Below are 22,251 nucleotides of genomic sequence, written 5' to 3'. Positions count from 1 at the left end.
GCCCCCCCGGCCGTGCTCCCCGGCCGTGCCCCCCGCCCGCCCCGCGCCCCCCGCGCTCCGCCGGCACCGGGGCGCTCCGCTCTGCCCCCCGTTCTGCGCCCCCGGTACGCCGCGAAGGCTGCCGGGAGGGAATATGCAAAGTAGGCGTGACGTCACGCGCAGCCCCGCGCGGAACGGGGGCGCCTCTCCGCGCATCCCCGGCGGGCGAGCCCGGGCACCGCGGGCCGGGAGCCCCGGGAGCCCCGGGAGCCCCAGCCCGGCACGGGGCCTGGCCGAGCATCCCCGCCGCCTGCTCCTGCCAATGACGGGGATTAATAAACTGAGCGCGCTTTTCCATAAGCGTTCGGTGTCTTTTATTTCCAAAGGTGCTGAAGGAGAAACGCTCAGTGAAACCAGACGTGGAGTAACCCAGATGCCGAGTGACCCCCGCTTTGAGAACAAGACCCCTAGGTCTGAGATTCTGACCACAAGACCCCTAGATCTGAGATTCTGAGCACAAGACCCTTAGATCTGAGATTCTGAGAGCATGGATCCTTAGATCTGAGATTCTGAGATTCTGAGAGCATGGATCCTTAGATCTGAGATTATGAGAACATGGATCTTTAGGTCCACGCTCACTTTTACCTCTGCACGTCTATTTTTTGACCACGCGTAATCCGCCTCCGTAGAGGCTCTCAAAAATTGCCAGTGCCGACTATATTTCAAGTCGTCATGGCGGGGTATTGGGAAAAGTTTTCAATTAGCAATAATCGCGCCTCGGAACACCCTCATCGGCTACGATACTGCCACTGCGCAAGGCTGCCGAGCCCCGGCGCGGTGCCGGGCCCGGGGCCGCCGCGCCCCCGGCGGGTCAGGGCGGGTCAGAGCGGGCACGGCCGCTGCCGCCGCCGCCCCTGCCCGCCGCCCCCGCCCGCGGCCCCGCCGCGCCGCGCCGGCCGGGGGAGCACCGGGGGGCCACGGCGGGACGCTCCGGGGGCCGGTGGCAGCGCCGGGACCCGCGGGGGCTGCCGGGAGGGCACTATGGTAATGAGCGTCCAGGAAGGCGTGCTCGGGCCGGGGGCGTGGGCCGGGAATCGCCGTTTGCCATCCCCGGAGGGGGCGCACGGAACCGGGCTGGGGCACGCTCGAGGAGCGCCGGGGAGAAACGGCGTCTGCCGGGTGCCGCCAGAGCACAGTCATCGCCCAACACGTCTGAACTCCTAAAGTATAAATCACTGAAAGTCGTTTAGACTCACGACGCTGCCAGAAAGAAGGATGTGCTCCACACCTAAGCCCAGGGGCAGGGGGACAGGCAGGGTGGCACTGCACACCGAGGGAGCAGGATGCTCTTCTTCCGTGTGATCACAGAATTACACACTGCTGCACAGACCTCAGGCTCACCTGGTCTTTGAAATAACTGTAAGAGACCAAAAAAAAAAAAAAGGATTAAAACTTTTTGCAATGTTTTGAACTGTTTAGCAAAAGCTCTTTTTGAATGCATTTGAAAAGCAGTCCAAATCTTTAGAAAGAGCCCCTTGTCTGTAAGACTGCTGGGCATCCAGTGCACCAGGCTGCTACCATACAGCAGTCTGGCCTTCCTCATATTATTTGTTCCTCAGAAATATAAGCCTCATTTGAAGAAAAACGAAGCAAACAAAAAACTAAAATTAAAACAAAACAAAACAAACAAAAAAAAAAGAAGGAAAAAAATGCAAACTCCTTATTGCCAGGCAAACTAAACAAATTATGAGGTGATTCTTGAGACTGAAACCTCAGCAAGCAGAGAGGCAAAAAGATGGGTTCCTGCCAGGGCGCACAGAGGCAGCAGCAGACAGGCTGGCACTGCCCTAATTCCCAAGCTAGACATGTCTGTAACAGCCCTCAGTGGGTTTTTCTTCCATTATTCATTCAGTCACATTTTAAGCCTGAAACATGTTAGTATCAGTTAAAAGAAAACGCATCTTTTATAACAATGCATTTTATCACAGCCACCACGTGCATTTGTATGGAATGCGTTCGGATTTTAACCTCAGCTGAGGGCTGCACCGGAGCCCTCAGACGTTGGGAACGCCTTTCTCCCGCTCTGGCGCATGGGAGTTGTAGTCTCTGTGCTCAGGGTTTGTTTTTCCCCGTGAACTACATTTCCCAGAGGGCTCCCTGGGCTCGGCCGGCGCTGTCCTTCCGCGGCCGCAGCCCACGGCAGGTGAGTTCGCAGCGTTGTTCAGCGCCCGGCGCTCCTGTCCCTACCGCGTTCGGCTCGGCTCGGCCGGGGTCACGGCACCGGCCACGCGTGGGGCTCCGCATGGCGCGGGGGTTCCTTTGGATTTCTGGCCTGTAGATTTCTTCCCTGTTTCTCTTCTACCTTAACCTTGCCTGATCTTTTCCTGCCGAGCATCTTGGGTGTGTGCTAAAAACAAACGCTAGCCTCAGATCTCCCTAGGTCTGTTTAAAGAGTTTCGCTTGTTATGTAAAGTAGTTGTGGTTTTTTTTTTTTTTTTTTTTTTTTTGTTTTTTTTTTTTTTTTAACGGAACACTTTCATTTTAAAAGCGGCTTTGTATTTGACAAGAAATATCCCATCCTTTAACATTTTCTCTTCCATCGTCCTTACCTGGTTCACAGCAGCTTTCAAATGTATCTAAATGTATCTGTAATTTTTCTTTTCTCTCTCTTGTGGGCCAACACCTATTATATTTCTATTTCATTTCGCCTCTGAACATTTCCTTCTGAGAGATCTTTTGATGATTAGGGGCAGGATTGAAGAGTTTTCATCAGTTAAAGCAATTTAATTACCATCAAGCTGGCTTAACAGCCTTTAGGGAGCATCATGACACAAGTTACTCTCAAAGTAAATTAATTTATTGGGAGACTTTGTCCCTTCTAATTAATTCATATGGGAAATTAAACCTCTTTGGAGGGAATGCCGAACACGACTCCTGCTAAACAGCAAAACAAAGCAAAAATCATTGCAAACAGAATCACTGCTTAGATACAAAAAGCAGTTCAGACTATGGAGTCTGTCCAATCTTCCTGCATTTCAACTGATGATGACAAAAAGCCTTGAGAACTGAAGACTAAGTGAGCCAAATCTGCCCTTTGCCACTATCAGCAGTTTAATATCACAGTGCTTGGAGCTGAACACCTAAACTTCAACTGTATCTAAGCCCTCAGTTCCCCACCAGTACCAGGTCTTACAGTAAATGGAGCAATATTCAAATACATCTGAAGTTTAGGTGTTCAGGAGATCATCCCCTTTTATCAGTAAATAAAGTTCTGTCTTTCACATCTCATACAAGCCTCCCTGCTTAGGGAGATTTAAGGAGGCAGAAGTACCAGTCAGTCAATTCTCAGGAATGTTGCTTCCAAAGCTTTTTGTACGTTGTTGCAAAACCATAGCAAGACCCAGAAAGAATAGTTTTAAAACAATGAAATACAGATAGAACTGCAGACTGCTGGAAAGCCTAAACAAAATCAAAGTCCAAACCCATCCACTCGTGTCTCAACAGGTCCTGCACACAATTCCAGGCTACTTAGTCAGCAAAGCCATCCACCCTGCCTGTCCCCAGCAGGGCATGTCATTCCTCCCTTGGAGCAGGGTGTCCCTCCCATTCCTACCTGCCAGGCCGTTCCTTCTGCCCCAAACACGTTGGATGATCCCTTCTCTCCCAGAAAGCCCCTGTGTCTGCTGGAGAAGCAAAGCAGTGCCTGTCCAGCTTCCCACTGACTCTGGGGAGGTGGCACCCACAGAAGAGGAGGTGCCAGAGGCATTTAGCCAGTGCCCTAATCATCTTCAGTCTCATTTCAAGGCCTGTCCTGCACCAGGCCTTTGTAAAAAACAAAAGCAAAAAAAACCAACCAAAACATGCCACACAGGAGTAACTCCAGTCAAGGCCTTTGCCAGAGGAAAAAAACATTTTGAGGTTGTTTTTCTCTCCCTTCCTACAACATGTGTTAAGGATGGGGTAAATATAAAAGACTGATTTGGAGCAAGCAGAATGTTAAAAGTGCAGAACAAGGGTTTTCTGGGGAGGAACCAGCCAGTGCTTCTGGGGTGAGGTGCTTGGCCTTCCTGCCATTGCCTCTCAGGTCTGCTGCACATACCAGGGAAAGACTTCACATGCACAGGTCTTTCTGGGCTCTTTCAAATCCTCTTAGACAGCCATCCTTCACTCCAAGGTAGAACAGCAGGAACCCTGCAAGTCAGAGTTGTTGACTTTGTGCTCAGTATTTCCCTCTTCCAAAAGGACATACTTGGATGGTGGGCTTTAGCTCATGTTTCCAAAATAATTTGTTTCTTTACTAAAAAGAGAGCAAAGAATACTTAACTGCATAATTTCCCAGAGAATTGCGAGCAAATGGCATTAATGACATGCTTTTTGCTTTCTTTTACCTGCCATGTGTTCTGTTCCTGCCTTTTAGCTGAACATGTTCTCTGCCAGGAAGTGGTGTGGCGTTTTCGGAGCTGTCAAGCTGCATCATTTCAGATCCCGTTCCGTATCCAGAGCCTCTCCAAACTTGACTTTCGTGCCAGCCTGTCTTCCCCCAGATCCCGCAGAAGTGGAGGAGCTGCAGCGCTTTGTTTCTAACTCCAAGAGGCTCTTTGTGATGACTGGAGCTGGAATCTCCACGGAGTCAGGGATCCCCGATTACCGCTCTGAGGGCGTGGGGCTCTACGCCAGGACAGACAGACGGCCCATGCAGCACGCTGAGTTCGTCCGCAGCGCCAGTGCCCGGCAGCGCTACTGGGCAAGGAACTTCGTGGGCTGGCCCCAGTTCTCCTCCCACCAGCCAAACAAGGCTCACCTGGTGCTGAGAGACTGGGAGAAGCTGGGCAAGCTGCACTGGCTGGTGACCCAGAACGTGGATGCCCTTCACACCAAAGCCGGGAGCCAGCGCATGACGGAGCTGCACGGCTGCATACACAGGTCCAGCTGCTGGCTCTGGGGGCTGGCAGGGGTCACTGACACGAAGCTGCAGTGTCAGCTGCTCAGAAAGGAGGCAAAATGTCCACATGGCATTCCTGGAGATGACAGGCACAAAGTGGTATTGGGCTGGGGTGGAGAAAAAGATCACAACCCAGTGCTGTCCACAGCACAGTATTTAAGAAACATGACAATCACTCCATTTTTTGGAGGATTATTTGGATCCATTTCCTTGAAATTTGCATCCATTTCCCCTTTCCTTGGTACAGCAAATATCCTCTTAGTAAAGAGAACGAGGGGATCATGAGGATACAAGGACTATCCACCTTAAGCAGAGTGGATAGTGCCAGAATTGCATGGGATATGTGTACTGGAGAAGGGCCATCACAGCCTGTCTGGGATCACCCAAAATTTCTAGATTAAAAAGCACAGCATGAACTGAGAGAGAGGATGCATGACAGGGTTAAAAGCACTTCCTCTAGAGCATTCCTACAAAGCAACAGAGTAGAAAGAAATCTCCTTGATCTGCACTATTTGGTAAATAAATGTGGAAAATCATGACAGGCTTCCTAAGGAGCAAGTTAGAGTCTCCAGATCTTCAGCTGACATGAAACTCTCCATTAAGACTTTGCTCTGACTTTCAGGGTCTTCTGCTTGGCCTGTGGAGACCAAATCTTGCGTGCTGAGCTCCAGAAGCACTTTGAAGCTCTGAATCCTACTTGGAAAGCTGAAGCATTTGGGGTGGCTCCAGATGGGGATGTCTTCCTGACGGACGAGCAGGTGCGCAATTTCCAAGTGCCAGCCTGCCAAAAGTGTGGTGGAATCCTGAAGCCTGATGTGACCTTCTTTGGAGACACAGTGAGCCAGGAAAAAGTCCGTTTTGTACACCAACGCCTGGCAGAATCAGACTCCATGCTGATAGCAGGATCCTCTATGCAGGTAAGTAGGTCTGCCTCCCAGACTGCATTCCTACTTCTCTGCTGCTCTGCCTGCAATGATCCTTGGTCCCACAGCTGAGGACTACAAGTGGCTTGTGGATCAGACCAGCCTTTGCAGAGCTTCTTTGTATTTTATTTTTTACTGTGGTTGGAATCTGGATTTATGGGTGACCTGTTTGGGCTTCCCTGTCACTCTTTGTCAGTCTACTTCATGCTGCTGTAAATACCTCCATTTAGACCTCTCTGCTGCCTCCTCCATCAGGTCACAATAAAGGCAAGATACCTGATACAATTCATTCCTCACATTTTTTTACCTGAAATGTTTAGCCTTTAGTAGCTTTTTAGGCCTCATGATACACTGTGTGAAATACCAGGTTTTAGGACCTCTCATTCTTTATTCAATTCTCAGTAAGAGAGCTGAAATATCTCTACTGCTTGGGATTGTCCTTTGTATCACAATGTGTTTTCTCCACTAGCCTCTTATCTATAAGGTAAGGTAGCTAAATAACAGGAGTTTCTAAACACATAGAGCTTTTGTCATGGTGTTTATGTAAGATAATTTTTTCCAAGAACAAGTTCTATTACATTAAAAAAACGTTACTATTAACACCTCCCAGAAAGAGATAAAACCAAGGCTGCCTGATTGTGATTCTCTTGGTTTCAGGATACCAGATACAAATTTCTTAAGCTTGTGCTTCTTAAGCTTATAATCCTCTGTACAGGAATGATTGAAATGCCTTAGGATTGTTCTTGTACTACCTTAGCTGGGCCATGCAGGGACCATCAAAGTGCAGCATTTAAGCACCTGTGATAACTAATAAAACTGCTGCAGAGATTTACTAAAAGCAAGGACATTTCCCTTCAATCTGCTCTGAAGTTTCAGCTTCTATGAAACTGCAAATCCTTCAAATGACAGAGGTTAAAAGCTGTTCTATTCTGTGCACTCCTGAGCAAAGACATTTCCTACCTGAGCTCAGTGCAGCTGCCTAATACAGCATGTATGTACAGCCCTTTTCCCATTGCCAACAACAGCTATTTTATTCCTTGCTGTAACTCTTCTTTTGCCTAAGCTGCCTGTCATTTTGTTTTCTGGTACTCCTGCAGGTGTACTCTGGTTACAGGTTTGCTCTTGCTGCCCGGGAGAAGAAGCTGCCAATTGCAGTCCTTAACATTGGGCCCACCAGGTTGGATCACTTTGCATCCTTAAAGCTGAATTCCCGCTGTGGAGAGCTGCTGCCTTTGATTGTTTGCACATGACCCAACCAGCTGAGCTTCAGTAGCTGTCAGGATTAAAGTTACTTTTACAAGGTGAGTACCTTCCCTGGTCAGTCACCTTTCAGGGTAAGAATATGGGCTCCTGGAAAATGCTGAGACTGAGATGTGCTGACTGACAAAATGTTCCCTCACTGCACCAAAAGGTGGCTGTAAATTTTTATCTGTAATTGGTCTGCTCTGATGGGCCATTATACTGTTTCCCATGATCATAAACAAAAAACATAGTAAGTGCTAGCACTCCCAGAGAATTAGGAAGGAGTATCCAGAAGACTCAGTAGTGTAGAAATCCAATCCATTTGTTACTATCAGGAAACTACAGGGGATCACCTGTAGTTCCAGAGAACCTGATCACAACGGCTGCCTTTGCAACTGACAATTCAAAAGCTGTTCCTGATTGAATTGGTCCAGCTAATCCTAATCAAACACTGCTGTTAAAATAATCAATTCAGTCGATAAAGCAGTTTCTTTCTTTCCCCTCCTGCAGGACTCATCTCAGAAAGGGGAAAACTCCAATGCAAGAGGCAGCTGCGAGATGCAGTGCACAGCCGCTGAGGGCACCAGGAGAGGGCAGCAAGCCTCACGCGTGTCAGCCTCACCAGCTCTCTCCATTGAAACCACGTAGCAGGAAACTGAATGAGGATGGAAAAAAAGTACTTTTCTGCCTTAGCTTGCCGTTAAACAGTGCCTTTTCATTCACTGGGACAGGATAATTGGACTACCATGTCTGAGGACAAAATACCTTTCTTTTAAGTACCCCCAGAGGAGAAGGGTGGGATGGGGATTTTGACCAGGTAATTTGAGGCTGGAGCACAGGAGGGCGATGTGGGACACTGCTGGGGGATCCAGTGTCACTGGTGGGATACTGTAGAGTGTGCAAAGAGGAAAAGGAGGCACGAGGAACTGCAATGGTCACGTAAAAGAAAAAAGGTTCAAAACAGAAGCTGAACAAGAACACTGCTCTTGTAACAGGTTATTTGGAAGGACAGGCTATAAGGTTGACATCTTCCAGCAAGGAGGGGAAGTCAGCATTTCCAGCATTTCTCTCAACTGTTGGTTGACAAGCTAAACTGCTTCCTATCCGAGCCCTTTAAAAATTAAACATTGTTGAGATGCCAGAGGAGTTACTTGAAGCTAATCTGACCAGCACTACTTTCAGTGAGGCCACTACATTTTCCAGAATGCATTTCTGAAGATGTTATTTAATTAATGAATAGCTAAGGAATCAATTAAAATTGTTTAGAAGATTGAGACTATTTGCATTGTAATTTTCTCTCCCTCCCATGATTTAAGTACATTCTCAATAGCCAGTTTAGAGTCTTTTTTTCTTCCATTGCAAAAATGCAGTTTGTAATTACTAGCAGCTGATGAATTAAGAGAGAAATGAAATTAAATCTGTACAATAGGTCTCCCTCAGGAGGTAATCTCTGTTGAAAGGTGCAATTTCCACACTCCTAACAGGAGATCCATCACTACTGGGTAGTGATTTTTTGTTGATCCTTAGGATGGTATTGTAAGCTCTATCAAACTGTTCACAGAGTAAAATACACAACCTGGCACAAACTAGAACACTAACTTTTTGACCTGACCTTCTTCATGAAACTACCACTCCCCACTTCTAGCTCTGAGGGATTTAATTGTTGGGGTTTTCCAGGTGCTCCCTCCTACTCCAAGTAACATGTCCTGGACTAATATTTTGACAAGAACTGAAACACGCAGTTGGAAACAAGGATGGCAGAGTCATCTGCTTGCTAAAAGGTCAAGTAGCAAAGCAAGGACAACTGACCACAGGATGCAAAGTGAATTTTCGCTTTGTTGTTGATTTAAATCCATGCCAGGGGATAGCAAAAAAAGCACAGAATCTAAGGGATACATAAGGCATCCAATTTCTGCAGAAGGTAGAGGGCATTAAGATGCCTAACACATTTCAGGATTTGTCTGTATTGGGTTAGAGGAGAGACAGCTTCACTTTGAAGCCAGGCAAGAACATTTCAGGACTCCCACCTGCATTCTGCTGGCATTGAGTGGTGACTCCACTTTCCAATGACTCAGGTTTCTGCTGCTCGGCAGTGAGCAAAGCTCACAGATCTCTCTCCATCTTTAGCTGTGCTGTCCCCAGTACAGCTGTCCCACCAACCAAAGCTGTTGCAGAAATCACGCCTAAAGCACAGCAGAGTCTCCACATACACCATGTTTCCATGTAGGGGCTTTCCCTGTAAGCTGATGCTCCTTAGCAGAGGAGCTGGGGCTGAGTTCCTCACTATCCACATCATCTTCTCCCCCTCCTTCAAACTTACACGACATTGGTGTGTCAAAACCAGAGGCTGCAGGTTCAGTGCCAGTAGAGCCAGCATTTTGAGAAGGTGTGGGAGCATTGCCAAGCAGTTTAAATCCTGGAATGAGTTCTGTGACAGGTAACTAAACCTCCCACATCTACCCCTGCCTCCTCTCCAGTTCTGCAGCTGAGCCTGTGGGAGAGGAGTCAGGGTGTCTCTTCAGCATCACTCTCAGTCATTGCCCCAGTTGTACTTTTAAGCCACCAGGACAATGACTTTGAATAAATGAACATAACAGTAAATTTCCTGTGCATGGTTTGTTACTATATGGTAATGAGCATATCTACAACAACTGTATGAGGCTGAGATGAAGAAGTTCCTTCTTTTTTTCTGCTAAGTGGATCCAGCACTACTAAAATTGGCCTCTTTTAGATCAGGATCAGAGCACTTCACTTCTTAACATATTCCCCAATATACTGTTAAGTTTGTTCACATGAGAAATGCCTGAGAGAGCCTAAAATTCCTACACCAAAAGCCATGACATGAAATTAGCTGAATCAACAGCTTTTGCTCTTCTCTTTTTCTTACAGCTGTTCCTCCTGAAGCTTGGATAGAGGAGCTGAGAGTCCCTTATAATGGATTTTTCTTCTGCTCCTCTGAAAGTGGGGTTGGAGTTACCCAAAGCAAATAAAAAAGTTACTTCCTATTTGGCAAATCTTGTCTTTGTTTCTGGGCAAATTCTCAGAGCAAACCATAATTGAGTCCAGCAGCCTGAGGAAGGTATTTCACATACTGAGCTCCAGTGAGGGCAGCACAGAATGCAGATGGCCCAGAGGGTTTGGTGCCCATGGTTAAGTGCAGCCTCCCACATCCTACAGTCAGACTGCTCCTATTGACACACCTGCTTGTTCTTTACTTCTAGAAAATGACCCAAAACCCTGGGCATGCAGAACTTGGGAGGGTCAGTGAAGGTGACTAAATCTGCCATCTAGAGTGTGCTTCTTCCTCTGTGACTGCCTTGGATGTCACCCTTTCCCAGCCTTTGCAGCAGACAGGGAAACAGCAGAGCCAAGCCAGATGGGCTTTAAAACCACTGTTCCAGACTGTTCCTGCAATTCTGTGTGCAGATCTCTGTTATCTCCCTTCGCACCAAGGAAAGGTACCCCAGTGCACTTCTTCCCTTCTGCACCACTAACTAGACCATGGCAGAGGAAAAGAGAAGCTGAGCCTGAAGAGGACGAGCAACAGTGGGAGTGTCTTGAATTGGTCTCCAGGCCCAAACAGAAACCGACACAGGATCATTACCATCAGCAGAATTGTTTTCTCTCTGCATGTCTCACCTCAGCTGGAGCACTCTTTTTCATCTGTGCAATGCCCATGTAGTTAAGAGTAATTCAGCTCTCCCTGCAGAGAGTGAAAAATCTTGGCATAGAAAACAACAACAGAGAAAAGATAAGAGACTGAGACTTCACTTCTGCAGTGAGCCCCCAGAGCTGCTCTCCCTGCTGTGCACCAGCTGCGGTGCTGCGTGGGGTCTCAGAGCTCCCCCTTGCTGAGCACAGGGACACCTTGCATTCCAGGCAATCCCCTTCTGGTTTGGAGCATGGTAGATCTTCACACACTCCTTGTACTCCCCCAGCGCTGGCAGTTCAAGGAGTCACCAGCCCTGCTCTTACTCTTGCCACAACGTTCCTCAAAGCCCTAATGAGCAGCTTTGCACAGCCCCTTCAGCCTCCCCACCTGTGCTGTTCATTAGGGCCTGACACTCTGCACTGTGTGGGAAGGCTCCCTATGGATGGGGAATGTTTGGATTTAATGGCGGGTCGTTCACAACACCAAAGCAGCGTGGAAATGAGAAGCATGATCAAGGGACCAAACATAAGTGCAGGCTTATAAAATCTGTGTGGAGTAAGACAGATATGGAATCAATTTGAGCCTTTATCTGTCTATGGGGTTTATCTACAGAATGTTAGCCTGCTCCAAATGCTGAATGGAGTAGATATACTGCTCACCTCAAATCTAGAGTTCCTGTTACAGGCAAAATTCATACTAAGTTTCTGAAATGCTTCCAATGCACCCCAGCAATCTCCCCTACTTGTGATAATACAGCTCAAAAAGTGCAGGGTTCTTTCCAGACAGTGATGATATTTTACTTTTTTTTTCTCTACAATGAGGTTTACCACAAGGGGATTTTAGTAACATTTACTTAGGAGCTTTACTGTTCTACAAACAATGATTTCAGAGAATCTAAGCTAGTGAGCGAGTACAAGAGACCTCATCTTGCTCTTCAGCCCTAAGAATGATTCATTTTGGCCATATGACAGGGTTGCATCCAGGATCCTCAAGATTTCTGTGGAGGACTCCAAGCACTCAATGTTTCCAGAAAATTCACATACACAATCACCTGAGAAAAATAAGCAACCAATACTGGTACAAAACCAGGACTCAATCTACCATAAAATGGAATGTCTGGTGGTGACACAATTCCTTTCCCTTTTCAAGGAAAAGAAGAACTCAATGCAATTCACTATCCTTTCTCAATATCATTCTTATGCCCTCAAAGATACATTTACTTTCAGAAGGAAGGCATTGCAAGTACCTTCCAATAACATACCAAGCCAGCTTCTTCCTTCTCCATTTGTTTCTCATTTCCCAGAGCACTCTCAGATCCTCGGGGTCTGCTCCATGTTTGTGTACAGTTAATTCTGATGATGAACCGGGCCCTCCTCATGCCCTGCCAGAAAGCAGGGAGTGTGTGTAGACCCTGCCCCAGAGTTCACCCACACCTCCAGAAACATCTGACAGCAAAACCGGTCCCAAGGGTGTGGGGCAGCTTCGGCACAGGACCTTGGCAGGGCTGGGAAAGTGGGGCAAATACTGTCCCTCTGAGGGGCTCCCTGCCCTCCAGGCCAACATTACCTCCTCCTCTGCAGCTCCTGGCTGGGACAGGGCAGGGGAAGGGATCCCCAGGGTACGCACACAGGACACCCTCAGGAGAAAGGAGCACCAAACGGCTCAAGACCCTCACGCAGCGATACCCCGAGGAAGAGGGACAGCAGCGCTGTGGCTGACGCGGGGACAGCCCGAGGCGAGGGCGGCTGAGGGAAGGCTTGAAGGGCGTTCTCGGGAGCCGCGGGACGGTGAGGGCGGGCAGGGGCGGTGTTCCCGGGCCGGTGAGGGCGGGCAGGGCGGTGAGGGCGGGCAGGGGCGGTGGTCTCGAGGAGCCCCGGGTCGGTGAGGACAGGCAGGGCGGTGTTCCCGGGGCGGTGAGGGCGGGCGGGGCGGTGTTCCCGGGGCGGTGAGGGCAGGCAGGGGCGGTGTTCCCGGGCCGGTGAGGGCCGGCAGGGGCGGTGTTCCCGGGCCGGTGAGGGCCGGCAGGGGCGGTGTTCCCGGGCCGGTGAGGGCAGGCAGGGGCGGTGTTCCCGGGCCGGTGAGGGCCGGCAGGGGCGGTGTTCCCGGGCCGGTGAGGGCGGGCGGGGCGGTGTTCCCGGGCCGGTGAGGGCCGGCAGGGGCGGTGTTCCCGGGCCGGTGAGGGCGGGCGGGGCGGTGTTCCCGGGCCGGTGAGGGCGGGCGGGGCGGTGTTCCCGGGCCGGTGAGGGCCGGCAGGGGCGGTGTTCCCGGGCCGGTGAGGGCGGGCAGCCGCAGCCCCACCCTCAGCAGCCCCAGCCCGCGGGTACCTGAGGGGCGGGGCGGGGCACGCGAGGCCGCGAGCAGGCGCGCCCTGCCCCCGCCGCCCCCAAGGGCCAATCAGAGAACGCGGGGGCGCCTCGCGCGCCGCACGGGGCCGTGGGCAGAGGGGCGGGGCTTCCCTCCCCCTCACGCCCTTCCCGCCTTTCCGTGCCTTCAGCGCGGCGGCTTGAAGTATCGGTTTAGGTTATTTATTTGTTTATTTTGTCGTGCGGCTGCCCTGAGGCACATGAGGGTGACTATTTGCAGTACTTGTCCTTGTCCAGGTGCTTGTACTGGGCGTTGTAGGGGGCCTTGGCGAAGCACATGGCAGCGGTGCGGTCGCAGTTGCAGATGAACTCGGCGCAGTCCTTGTTCTTGCCTGGAGGAGAGAGGAGCGCTCAGAGCCCGCGGCTCCCTCGCCGGCCGCTGCAGTGGCTCGGGCTGGCATTTCTGCTGCCATGGTGTACCCATTTCACTGCTGCCATCGTTCTGGGGGTGCACAGGCTGCTGCCCACTAACCCCCTGCCCCGAAAGCTGTGTGTTCCAGCCAAGCCATCTCTCTCCTTGCCCCTTCCTCCCTTCCCTGCAGCCCTATTTTCCAACCTCTGCTCTTTACCTCTGTTCCAGAGCCCTGTAAAGTCTCCACTGTTCATCAGAGGTGTCTGGCAGAAACTCAGAAACTCTATAACAATGCCAAGTTGACATGCTGATCTCTTGGGTACTGCCATTAGAAGGCCTCCCAGAAAAGTACCCAATCCCCTGAAGACTAGACAGGCTTCTCTGTATTCTGCTGTACCATACTTCTTCACAAACTTTGAATTGTGGGCTATATAGAGAATATTCATTGCAGTGCCTGTGTGAGGTGCCCTCTTTCTAACGACCAGGAAGAACTTGCAAGAACTTGCACTGTGCCTGCCTGCTGCAGCGGTGTGAGTGTAACACAGCCCTGCTCTTTCCTAAGAGAGGCTGGAGAACATCTAGAGTGAAATGGAAATGAACGTACTGCTACATGTGACCTGCCCATTAGAGCAGGTGTGGTCGTATATCTTAGTGTAGGGGTTGTCCAGGAGGAATTTGCAGGATTCCATTTTCATTGCCTGCGAGTAGCAGTTATCATGTGTTTGGCAGCACCTGGGAAACAAGGAGAATAAGGTTAGAAAATACCAGAATCACAGGCTCAACTGACCTGTAAGACACACAAATACTTTAGATTTGCTTTGACAAGGCTCTTGACAATTAAAAAAAAAAAAAAAAAAACCAAAACGATAGCCAGCAATAAGAGGGCAGACACAAAGGACCTCAAAGGGATACAGTTGTGCCAGCTCATGGTCCAAGAGGTGTCTGGTAAATACGTACTTATGGGAGCATTTTCACAGTTGTCTGTTGGGCACAGGGAAAGCCAAAGCCAGTGTTTACCCTACACTTCCCCTCAGTGCCTGCAGCTGACAAGCTCTCAGCCAACGCAATCCAAGACAAAGCTGCCAGATTTGTGTGTCTCTAAATTGCCCATGCCATTTCCTAGCATTTTGCAGCCCAACCTGTACATGTTGGTCAAGCACCAGGCAGAGTGTGCAGAGCTGCATCCAGGCTGCTGGCCCAGCCCTACTGCAGAGAAAAAAAATGCAGGAATGAGCACACTGTGCTGCCATAGAAGAGAAGAGCTACAGTAATTATGTTTTATCTTAGTAATAAGGCATCAAGCTGTGATAGCGCACATCCTTTTCCAGAATCCATCTGTGAAAGAAAGCTTCCTTCACAGTAGCCAGAGAGTTTTGTAGGGCAGGGCCAGCTGAGATGAAGCTGAAGCAGGAAGGCACAAGCAAGGAAAGGGGTTTGTAAAAGCAGAGTTACGAACCTGTCGAGCTCGTCCACGGGAGTGCCGCTGCCCCCCAAGCCGCAGTAGCAGCCGTAGTCGTTGAATTCCAGCAGCGGGTGGCTCTTGGGCAGGGTGCACTTGATCATCTCTCGGAACAGCCACACGGCCCGGGGCGAGACCTCGGCGCTGGCTGCGCCCGCTGGGGACAGACACACAGGGGAGGGGGGTCACAGTCAGCTTTGGGCTTACCAGCGCGAGGCCAGGGCACCTACACACCCGACAGCAGGAAAAGCAGGGCCAGGAACTTCATTCTCGCAGCTCTTGACACCAACACCGCGGCTAAGGGAAATGAGGCTTTATACAACAGGCTCACCTTGACATGGGTGTGAGATAAACCAGCCAGTATTTATGTTACTAAATGCAGACTTCTTCCATCGGAGGCTGTGTGTGGTAGATTGTGGTGTGACCAGCTGAAGGCCAATTGAGTTAAATCCATAAAAACCTGAAAGGCAAATATTTGCTCTCTAGATTTTTGCTATTAAATTCTTGTAGTATTACAATTAGAAGTCAGCCTGAAAGACTTGCATATTTTTAAGGGCTCTCTACTAAAAAAATAATAGCAGTATGATAGTTAAGCTGGAGGTTTCTGGCACAGTAATAACCACCTGCCACTAATACTTGCATCCTTTTATTATGGTATCCCACATATCATTAATCCTGTATCTCTCCATGGGTTCTCATGGCATAATTCAGAGAATAAGATAGAGGTTGTCCACTCACATCAAATGCCCATTTGGCATGAGGTCAACTGAAAAAAAAATCAAGCTATTCTTTACTTTAAAACCACAGAGGAGAAGGAGGTACTACTAGACAAGAAACAGGAGCCAAGTGACCTAGAAAACCTTTAGGTGGCTTAAACAAGTAGTAGTATCTGGTTTTATGTGGCCTTAAGCAATCTACACTGGAAATGAACCAGGCCTAGAAGTTGCAACATACACAGCAGACTTCAGTGACTTAGAGCAGTTTCTCTTTCTCCAGCACCAATACAGAACCCAGTTAAGAACCTTTGGTTTTCTATGCCGTGGGATGAGGAGAGTTGGAAACCTTGAAAGAAGTTAAAAAGATGGGTAAGAAAAATCTTCCTGGAATCAGTCAGGGATAAGTAAAAACAGTGTGCTCATATTTAGATCCCAGAGCTCTGGCATTTTCAGGGCTAGAGGTTGGGCATTTTCACACACTCAAGATACGGTTCCGTTGTTACATGGTTGTCAGGTCTGCATTGATAAACAAAGCACCAAAGAAACACAAAGGCCACCTTTCTGCAGCAGCCCAATACACCAGGGTGCTCATGCAGGAAACTTTGGGCTCACCTGCCACCAGTAGGTTCCAAAGGGTTGATGAGGACACTTTCCTCCTCACAGGAAAACTACACCAGGCACCCACAGTACCCACTGGACGTTGACATATCCATGGGACATTTAGGGAAAGTTAGACATGGTGCTCAACAAGCAGATCCATGCAGACTTTTTTCATCTCTTCAAGCACTCCCATTCTGGGTCTCCCCACTCATGGGTAACCTCCAGCTGAACAGATGCTGGGTTGATTTAAGATTCTCAGTGTTCTAACCGAGTATTGAACAAACATTAAAATCTGATGTAAAGGACAATCTGTACCACAGTTAGTTCAGAAAAAAATAATTTTGTCTTTTGCCCACAGATCAATCTGCCAACTTTCCCTTCAGTATACACTTAAGAGTTCTCTGTCTTCTCTGCTTTTAACATTAAAAAAAATAATTGTTTTCTTACCTATCAAACTTAGGAGTCTGGTTCCTTTTTCCTCTGTTCTCAGTATCTGATGTACTATTGATATTTCCTAGAACATTTCCAGTCAACTGGCCTTTTTAAAATCATAAATCAACAATTTCCTCCATTTTTAGTTCAACAAAAGGATCACAATGTGTGAGAAAGCAAGCACATGAGTATTACAAGAGTGCCTCATGAGAAAAACCCCAGCAGGGTAGATTTTTCCACCAATGCTATTTTTGGTTTCCCCCAACCTGTGCTGTATACAAAGCCACTGGTTCCTTGGTACACTTGTGAGCACATTTCAACCTATAACTGCGTCCAGTTTATAGGTTTAACCCTTAAATTATTTTAAAGACTTTTTAATAAGCCCTATTGCAGAGTTCCCAATGATTCCACAGTTAAAATTCTCCTTTCTCTCTTTTGTCTGTTAAGGACTTTACTTCCCATCTCCACATTTTACTTCCTTGGTCCAACACAGTCAATTGAATCCAGGGTATGTGCCAAACCTGTAAGCACATTATCTCCTTTTCTGAACCTACAAATACTTACACAAAACCTCTGTAATGTAAAGAGATACAATCTCTACTAAAAGCAGATCTGCCTCACATTATAAACTGGCCACTGCCAAAATGTGGGAGCAGAACAGCAAGTCAGAGACCTGCCTGAGGCTTTTATCCTTAAGGCAGGATGCAGCTCCTGCCAGGTCCAGAAATCTCCCCCACTGGAAAACCTTGCACCCCCAAATAATGACAGACAGGGACAGTTTTCAAATAATTTATTAGGAATTTAAAACTGAAATCTGGAAAAAGGGTTACAGGTGTGGAGAGAACAAACACTGGAGTGTAATAACTTACTGGCTTAAAAACACAGCTTTATTTCTTTTAAAAAAAATGCCCACCCTGAAACCAGAGCCCCAGCCTCCAGGCAGTGGCCAGAGAGTGACTCTCAGCCCCGCAGCAGCACAGCTGGCCCGGGATGTCTGGAGGGGGCACGGAAGCAGCTCAGCGCACACACCAACAGGGAGGAAAGCGCTGGCTGCAGACCCAAATTTGAAGTATATAGAATAAAAATAAACCCAATAAAATGCAGCTCTTCTTTAATTAGGAAATATTTAAAAAAACAGACATACAGACTCTTGTCTCAGTAACAAAAATTATTGCTTTGTGTTTTCAGTACTGATCTGTTAAGTACCTTCTTACCTAAACAGAACTCTCCAAACGCATCGCCCAGGTCAGGACAAGTTCCAGCAGACAGGGGAGAGACAGAAGAGAAAAAGGGCCCTGTGGGCACTGTGGCCCTCCCAGTCCTTTTCTAAATGCCCATCTCCTTTACAGGGGGTCAGTTTGGGGGAAGAGAGGGAATGATTTTTAAAACTTAAGATGAAGCTTTTATTTCCCTGGGAAAAGAGTTTGGCTGCATCTTAATAAAAGGCTTAATCACCCCCCTTAACAAGGTCTTTGGTTCACTGAAATCCAGACCCAAACCTGCCCCATGTATTCCTGCTGGAGGCCTCCCCTGGCAGAGTGCTGGTTGGCAGAGGCCTGGACCACAGCAGGGGAAGCCCCAGCAGGCTCTGGAGAAGGGACCAGATCACCCCGCACAGGACAACGGACAAATTCCCACAGTCTTCAGAACACAGAGTAAAGCAAACGGGAAGCTGCAATTCTATAATTCATATAATCCCTGAGAAGCCCTTAACCCGCCCCCAAATCACCACCCTAATGCTTTTCTCCCCTGTTAATGAATCCCCATCCCAGAGCCCTGCCCTTCAGAGAACGACTGCCCACATCTCCCCCTGGCTGACACCCTTTCCGACACCCTCGCCTCCGGAGGAGGATCCCCTTTCCCAGGAAATCTTGACGCAAGCGATAAAGTTTGGAGAGTGAATTCCTTTCAAAGTAACCAAGACAAAGGCGGCAAAGCCCTTTCCCTAAGCCAGCCCAGAGGCGGTGCTACGGAGCCCAGGGATGGAGTCTGTACATCAAGCAATTGGAAGCAGCTTTAACCCGCTCAGCAAAACAGCCGATGGCTGGTACGTTTCACCCCGCCCGCCCCCCGCCCCCCGTCCATCTCATCTCATCAGAGGTCTTAAAATCTTACAGTAAAAGGTGTACAAAAAAAGAACAAAGTCCTGTCAGGATTCTGCTGGAGAGTATTGCTCACGCTGCGGCACCAAGTCCAGGACCTGGAGCTGCTCCTTGGAGCCAGGCTGCAGGCAGCAGCCAGGTTCAGCTCACGATATTTACATATTATACAGGAGGAAAAAGAAAACCCCACATAAAACTAACCTAGAGAAAAAAAATCTTTCAGCTGTAAGGATAGTGTTTTTCACTTAGCAAAATATACATTTGTTTTGTTCCATAGCGATGTCCAACGTTTTCGGATCCTTGGAGTTTCACACTTTTCAAAGCCTCACATTTACAAAACAGAAACAATTAAAAACAGTTTCTTTAAAAAAAATAGAAATACAGCAGTTCCTCTCAGCCTTTGCTCTCTCTCTCTGTCTCTTTCTTCCCTTCAGAACTGCATTCTTGTTACATACCGTGCTTTAAAAACACTGACGACAACAACAACAGAGTTGAAAATATTCAAAACAGTTTCAAAGCCAAATAAAAATACTCCTCAATGAAAACTACCTAACACAATCACAAAGCCAATTCATAAAATATGTCTACTAGCTCGGGAAAGAGCAAACAACAAAAAGAAGGGGCAGCCCCCAAAAAAGATAAAAAAATAAAATAAAAAAATAAAACTAACAGCTAATAAAATAAATAAAAGAAGAATCAGTGGGCTGGGGGCAGGGAGGGGGAAGCGTAAACCGTCGGTGGTTAGTAGGAAAGCGAGATGATCTCCTCGGGTTCAGTCCAGTGTGGTCTGGTCAAAGGGAGAGATCGGGCAGGGCGGCAGGAGCCTGGCAGCCAGCCGGCAGTGTGCAGTTTGATTCACGAGAAAGGAAACCTTGGCTCATCCCCCGAGGCTCACCAGATCCTCCAGCCACTCGCTGTCCTCGGCTAGGTCACTGGGGAATCTGCGGGAGACAGCAGGGGAGGGAAGGGACAGGGTCTAGAACAACCACAGCTTTTCTCCTGGGGTTTCCTTCTGGTGTGATCTGACAGAAACACTCCATAGCCAAACTTTGCCCCAACACAGCCTTGCTCTGCACATGGCTGGCACAGGGACAGGGCATGGCAGACATGTTTCCATCTTCAATGGCAATGTGCAGGCCTGGGAAACAAGTCCCATACACCACGTGGCCTGGTCCCTGCAAGGGCTGGGACACAGCACAGTCCAGCCATTTCCCCAGCACTCAGCTCAGTCCAGCCCTGCCAGGCTGCCATGGGCTCCTGTCTGTGGACACTGCTCCCTCCAGTTTTTGCCCTCCTTTTTGAAAAGCTGGGTTTTTTTAAATTTTAAATTTTAAGCCAACTAACTTCAGTCACATTTGCAAAGCAAACAAAAACTATTCCCCAGTTCCCTCCCAGCCCATCCAAGGACCAATACCAGAACTGATCAGATTGTCCTTCTGCCCTTCTCCCAGGCAGGAGATTAAAAACTTCACTCCCCAGAGACTGGTCTCAGCAGCAGTGAGAACAAACCAGCTGCGTGGTGGAGGCTTCCCCAGCCCCACAGAGGAGCCAAGCTTGTCTCTCAGATCACCACTGGGTTGTGACTCTAGTCAACCCTGCAGATGTTTTCTTTTTTTGTCAGTGCTTCATTTTCTTTCTCTTTCTGCCAGACACTAAGACACTCTCCACTCCCAGCCTGGAGAGCATTCCATAGGAACCCAACCTGCCACGCTTCCTGGTTCAGGAGAGCCCAGGCTGGCCACAGGAATTCTCCCACAGGCTGGGCCAGGCCACGGAGCCTCACAGCAACATGCACAGCTTCAGCTGAGAGCCCAAGCACAGGGACCAGCTCAGAACCTCACTCCTCTCTCTCATTACCTGCTCCTGTTCAAAGCTGTCTTACCTCCTGCCTCCTTGGTCCCCAGCTTCAGTGATACCCATTGGTAAAAGCTGTTGCAATCAAGGGACCCTGTGAAGAAAGAGTTAAAACCCCACTCTTAAACAAAAGAACAGTGAAGAAGAATTGCTAACACAACAAATTCAGTCATGGCACAGAATAAATGTTTTCAGCTGGAGGTGCCAGGTCTAAAGATCACATCACCCTGCAGAACGCTGTGTCAGGGCCAAGATGGGCTCTTGGAAAGCCTGAGCTAGATCAGGGAAAGGACTGGAGATCAGGACCTTGAGTGGTGATCCGAGAGAGCCAACAGAAACCAAGCATGTGGGCTCTGCACTATCCATCTCGGTCTGGGGCTCAGCAGTGGCACAGCCAATGCTGCAGTGTGTGGTATTTCATAACCAGAAACAGAGTGTGGGCTGAGGGGGCTGCTCACCTCCCTCAGCACGTGGAGACACAGCCCACTGCCCATGTCCCTCCCTCCAGAGAGGGCGCAGGGAGCACTCACCCCTAGGCTGTGTCCAAAGCCGGTGCTGGGGGCTGGACTGGCAGCGCTGATGTAACTGCTGACCCCTGAGTCCTGGTTGGCGGCTCCATAAAGCTCTGCCATCGGCCCGGGACTGGTGGTGCCCAGAAACCCACCGGTGCGACTGGGGGTGGAACCTACAGCAGGCAGCAGAACTACATGGTGAAGATCCCAAAAATGCAACCCCGTCCCACCCCCCTCCCGCAGCCCCTTGGCAAAGCTCCGTGACGGGGCCCGTGCTGGGGAGGAAAGTGGAGTTACCTGTCCCTCGCACCACGGCCGCCGCAGCCGCTGCTGCCGCCATCGGGCCATACGCAGTGAGGGGGATTGCTGCAAAAGAAGGAACAGGCATCTCAGGAGCACTGTGGCTACATGGGAAACTCCTCAAAGGGAGCCTGCATTTCCGGCTGCAAAATACTGGGCTCACACATATGTATTGGCTTTGTGCACCACAGAGGACGTTAAAGGATGACAACAGGGTAGTGCATAGCCCTGAATTCATCAAAAGTGATCTTTTGCACAGCCAGTGTCCAGGGGAATGCACGAGCCATGCCCTGTCAAGCCCACATCCCAGAGCAGCTAAAGGCGTGGTGTGGAAGAGCTGAATGAGAAGTGGGCAATTTCAGATGTATCCTGTCACTACTAAGCTTGCAAGATGCAGTTAATCTGAAGCTACAGATCCAGATTTTGGCAGTAAATGTGGAGAATGGCAGCAGCTCAGGGACAGCAGCTGAAGCTTAACGTCCTGAGGCTCAGCCCCTCCTGTGTCTCTTGTTAATATTCTTGAATAACAGTTTAATAGCTTCTTTCTCCCTGTTTCTTTGCTCAAGACACACCATCCTCACACTGAGTTTTGCTCCTGATTGCTCAAAACGTCATTGTTGAAAAGCAGGAAACATGTACCTAGGGAGCAGGAACTAGAAATGGCTTAATTAAAACAGTAAGTCTTAATTTATATGTAGCAGTTCTAATTCCCAACTCTACTGCCACAGGCACTCAGCCCTCGGGGCAGGAGGCATCTAGCCAGTATGTTTCTCTTTGCCCTTAAAATGACTGGGTCAGCATTTCATGCTTGAATGTGAAATTC

At 49.0% G+C, this 22,251-nt stretch overlaps 4 protein-coding genes, 1 long non-coding RNA gene and 1 other non-coding gene across 21 annotated transcripts in view; 2 read left to right on the top strand and 4 right to left on the bottom strand.

Annotated features, from left to right (window-relative positions):
- The window catches only part of PXN (paxillin), a 59,406-nt gene extending 46,966 nt beyond the window's left edge, over positions 1 to 12,440 (bottom strand). The window contains exons 1-3 of one of the 5 annotated variants that reach the window (XM_064392320.1): positions 12,305 to 12,440; positions 12,000 to 12,119; positions 1,381 to 1,396 (exon numbers count right to left, since the gene is read on the bottom strand). In XM_064392320.1, the coding sequence (XP_064248390.1) occupies positions 1,381 to 1,396; positions 12,000 to 12,116 (133 nt within the window). In that variant the 5' untranslated portion in view covers positions 12,117 to 12,119; positions 12,305 to 12,440. Of the gene's footprint in view, positions 1 to 1,267; positions 1,397 to 3,592; positions 3,999 to 11,999; positions 12,120 to 12,304 lie in introns of those variants that run through there. The other 4 variants (XM_064392326.1, XM_064392321.1, XM_064392319.1 and 1 more) reach the window with 4 other exon arrangements.
- Positions 660 to 800, bottom strand: LOC135282930 (U4 spliceosomal RNA). Its single transcript, XR_010348902.1, has one exon. It is a non-coding gene; the product is annotated as a U4 spliceosomal RNA (small nuclear RNA).
- SIRT4 (sirtuin 4) lies at positions 2,056 to 8,360 on the top strand. The gene is made up of 5 exons (XM_064392341.1): positions 2,056 to 2,182; positions 4,397 to 4,902; positions 5,544 to 5,838; positions 6,942 to 7,145; positions 7,597 to 8,360. The coding sequence occupies exons 2-4, from the start codon at positions 4,403 to 4,405 to the stop codon at positions 7,092 to 7,094; spliced, it is 948 nt and encodes a 315-aa protein (XP_064248411.1). The 5' UTR covers positions 2,056 to 2,182; positions 4,397 to 4,402; the 3' UTR covers positions 7,095 to 7,145; positions 7,597 to 8,360.
- On the top strand, positions 12,409 to 19,383 carry LOC135282507 (uncharacterized). The gene is made up of 2 exons (XR_010348636.1): positions 12,409 to 12,525; positions 13,339 to 19,383. It is a non-coding gene; the product is annotated as an uncharacterized LOC135282507 (long non-coding RNA).
- Positions 13,312 to 15,367, bottom strand: PLA2G1B (phospholipase A2 group IB). Its single transcript, XM_064392342.1, has 4 exons — positions 15,244 to 15,367; positions 14,910 to 15,069; positions 14,058 to 14,185; positions 13,312 to 13,433 (listed from the first exon to the last, which is right to left on the bottom strand). The coding sequence occupies exons 2-4, from the start codon at positions 15,014 to 15,016 to the stop codon at positions 13,312 to 13,314; spliced, it is 357 nt and encodes a 118-aa protein (XP_064248412.1). The 5' UTR covers positions 15,017 to 15,069; positions 15,244 to 15,367.
- The window catches only part of MSI1 (musashi RNA binding protein 1), a 74,029-nt gene continuing 69,211 nt past the window's right edge, over positions 17,434 to 22,251 (bottom strand). For 10 of the 12 annotated variants that reach the window (XM_064392336.1, XM_064392332.1, XM_064392333.1 and 7 more), the window contains 4 exons: positions 21,426 to 21,494; positions 21,147 to 21,319; positions 20,645 to 20,710; positions 17,434 to 19,703 (listed from right to left, as the gene is read on the bottom strand). In XM_064392336.1, the coding sequence (XP_064248406.1) occupies positions 20,669 to 20,710; positions 21,147 to 21,319; positions 21,426 to 21,494 (284 nt within the window). In that variant the 3' untranslated portion in view covers positions 17,434 to 19,703; positions 20,645 to 20,668. The remainder of the gene's footprint in view (positions 19,704 to 20,644; positions 20,711 to 21,146; positions 21,320 to 21,425; positions 21,495 to 22,251) is intronic. The other 2 variants (XM_064392328.1, XM_064392330.1) reach the window with 1 other exon arrangement.

This window comes from Passer domesticus, chromosome 17 (assembly GCF_036417665.1).
Source record: "Passer domesticus isolate bPasDom1 chromosome 17, bPasDom1.hap1, whole genome shotgun sequence".
Lineage (NCBI taxonomy): Eukaryota > Metazoa > Chordata > Aves > Passeriformes > Passeridae > Passer > Passer domesticus.
Note: the sequence above shows the minus strand (reverse complement) of the source record. Positions and strands in the feature narration are given on the sequence as shown.

Coding starts and splice junctions, on each gene's coding strand:
- SIRT4 (XM_064392341.1), top strand. CDS start 4,403: ATGTTCTCTGCCAGGAAGTGGTGTGGCGTTTTCGGAGCTGTCAAGCTG. Junction 4,903..5,543: donor CTGCACGGCTGCATACACAG/GTCCAGCTGCTG, acceptor TCTGACTTTCAG/GGTCTTCTGCTTGGCCTGTG. Junction 5,839..6,941: donor TAGCAGGATCCTCTATGCAG/GTAAGTAGGTCT, acceptor GTACTCCTGCAG/GTGTACTCTGGTTACAGGTT.
- PLA2G1B (XM_064392342.1), bottom strand. CDS start 15,016: ATGATCAAGTGCACCCTGCCCAAGAGCCACCCGCTGCTGGAATTCAAC. Junction 14,186..14,909: donor CCCGTGGACGAGCTCGACAG/GTTCGTAACTCT, acceptor CTTGTTTCCCAG/GTGCTGCCAAACACATGATA. Junction 13,434..14,057: donor TGGGCAGGTCACATGTAGCA/GTACGTTCATTT, acceptor TCTCTCCTCCAG/GCAAGAACAAGGACTGCGCC.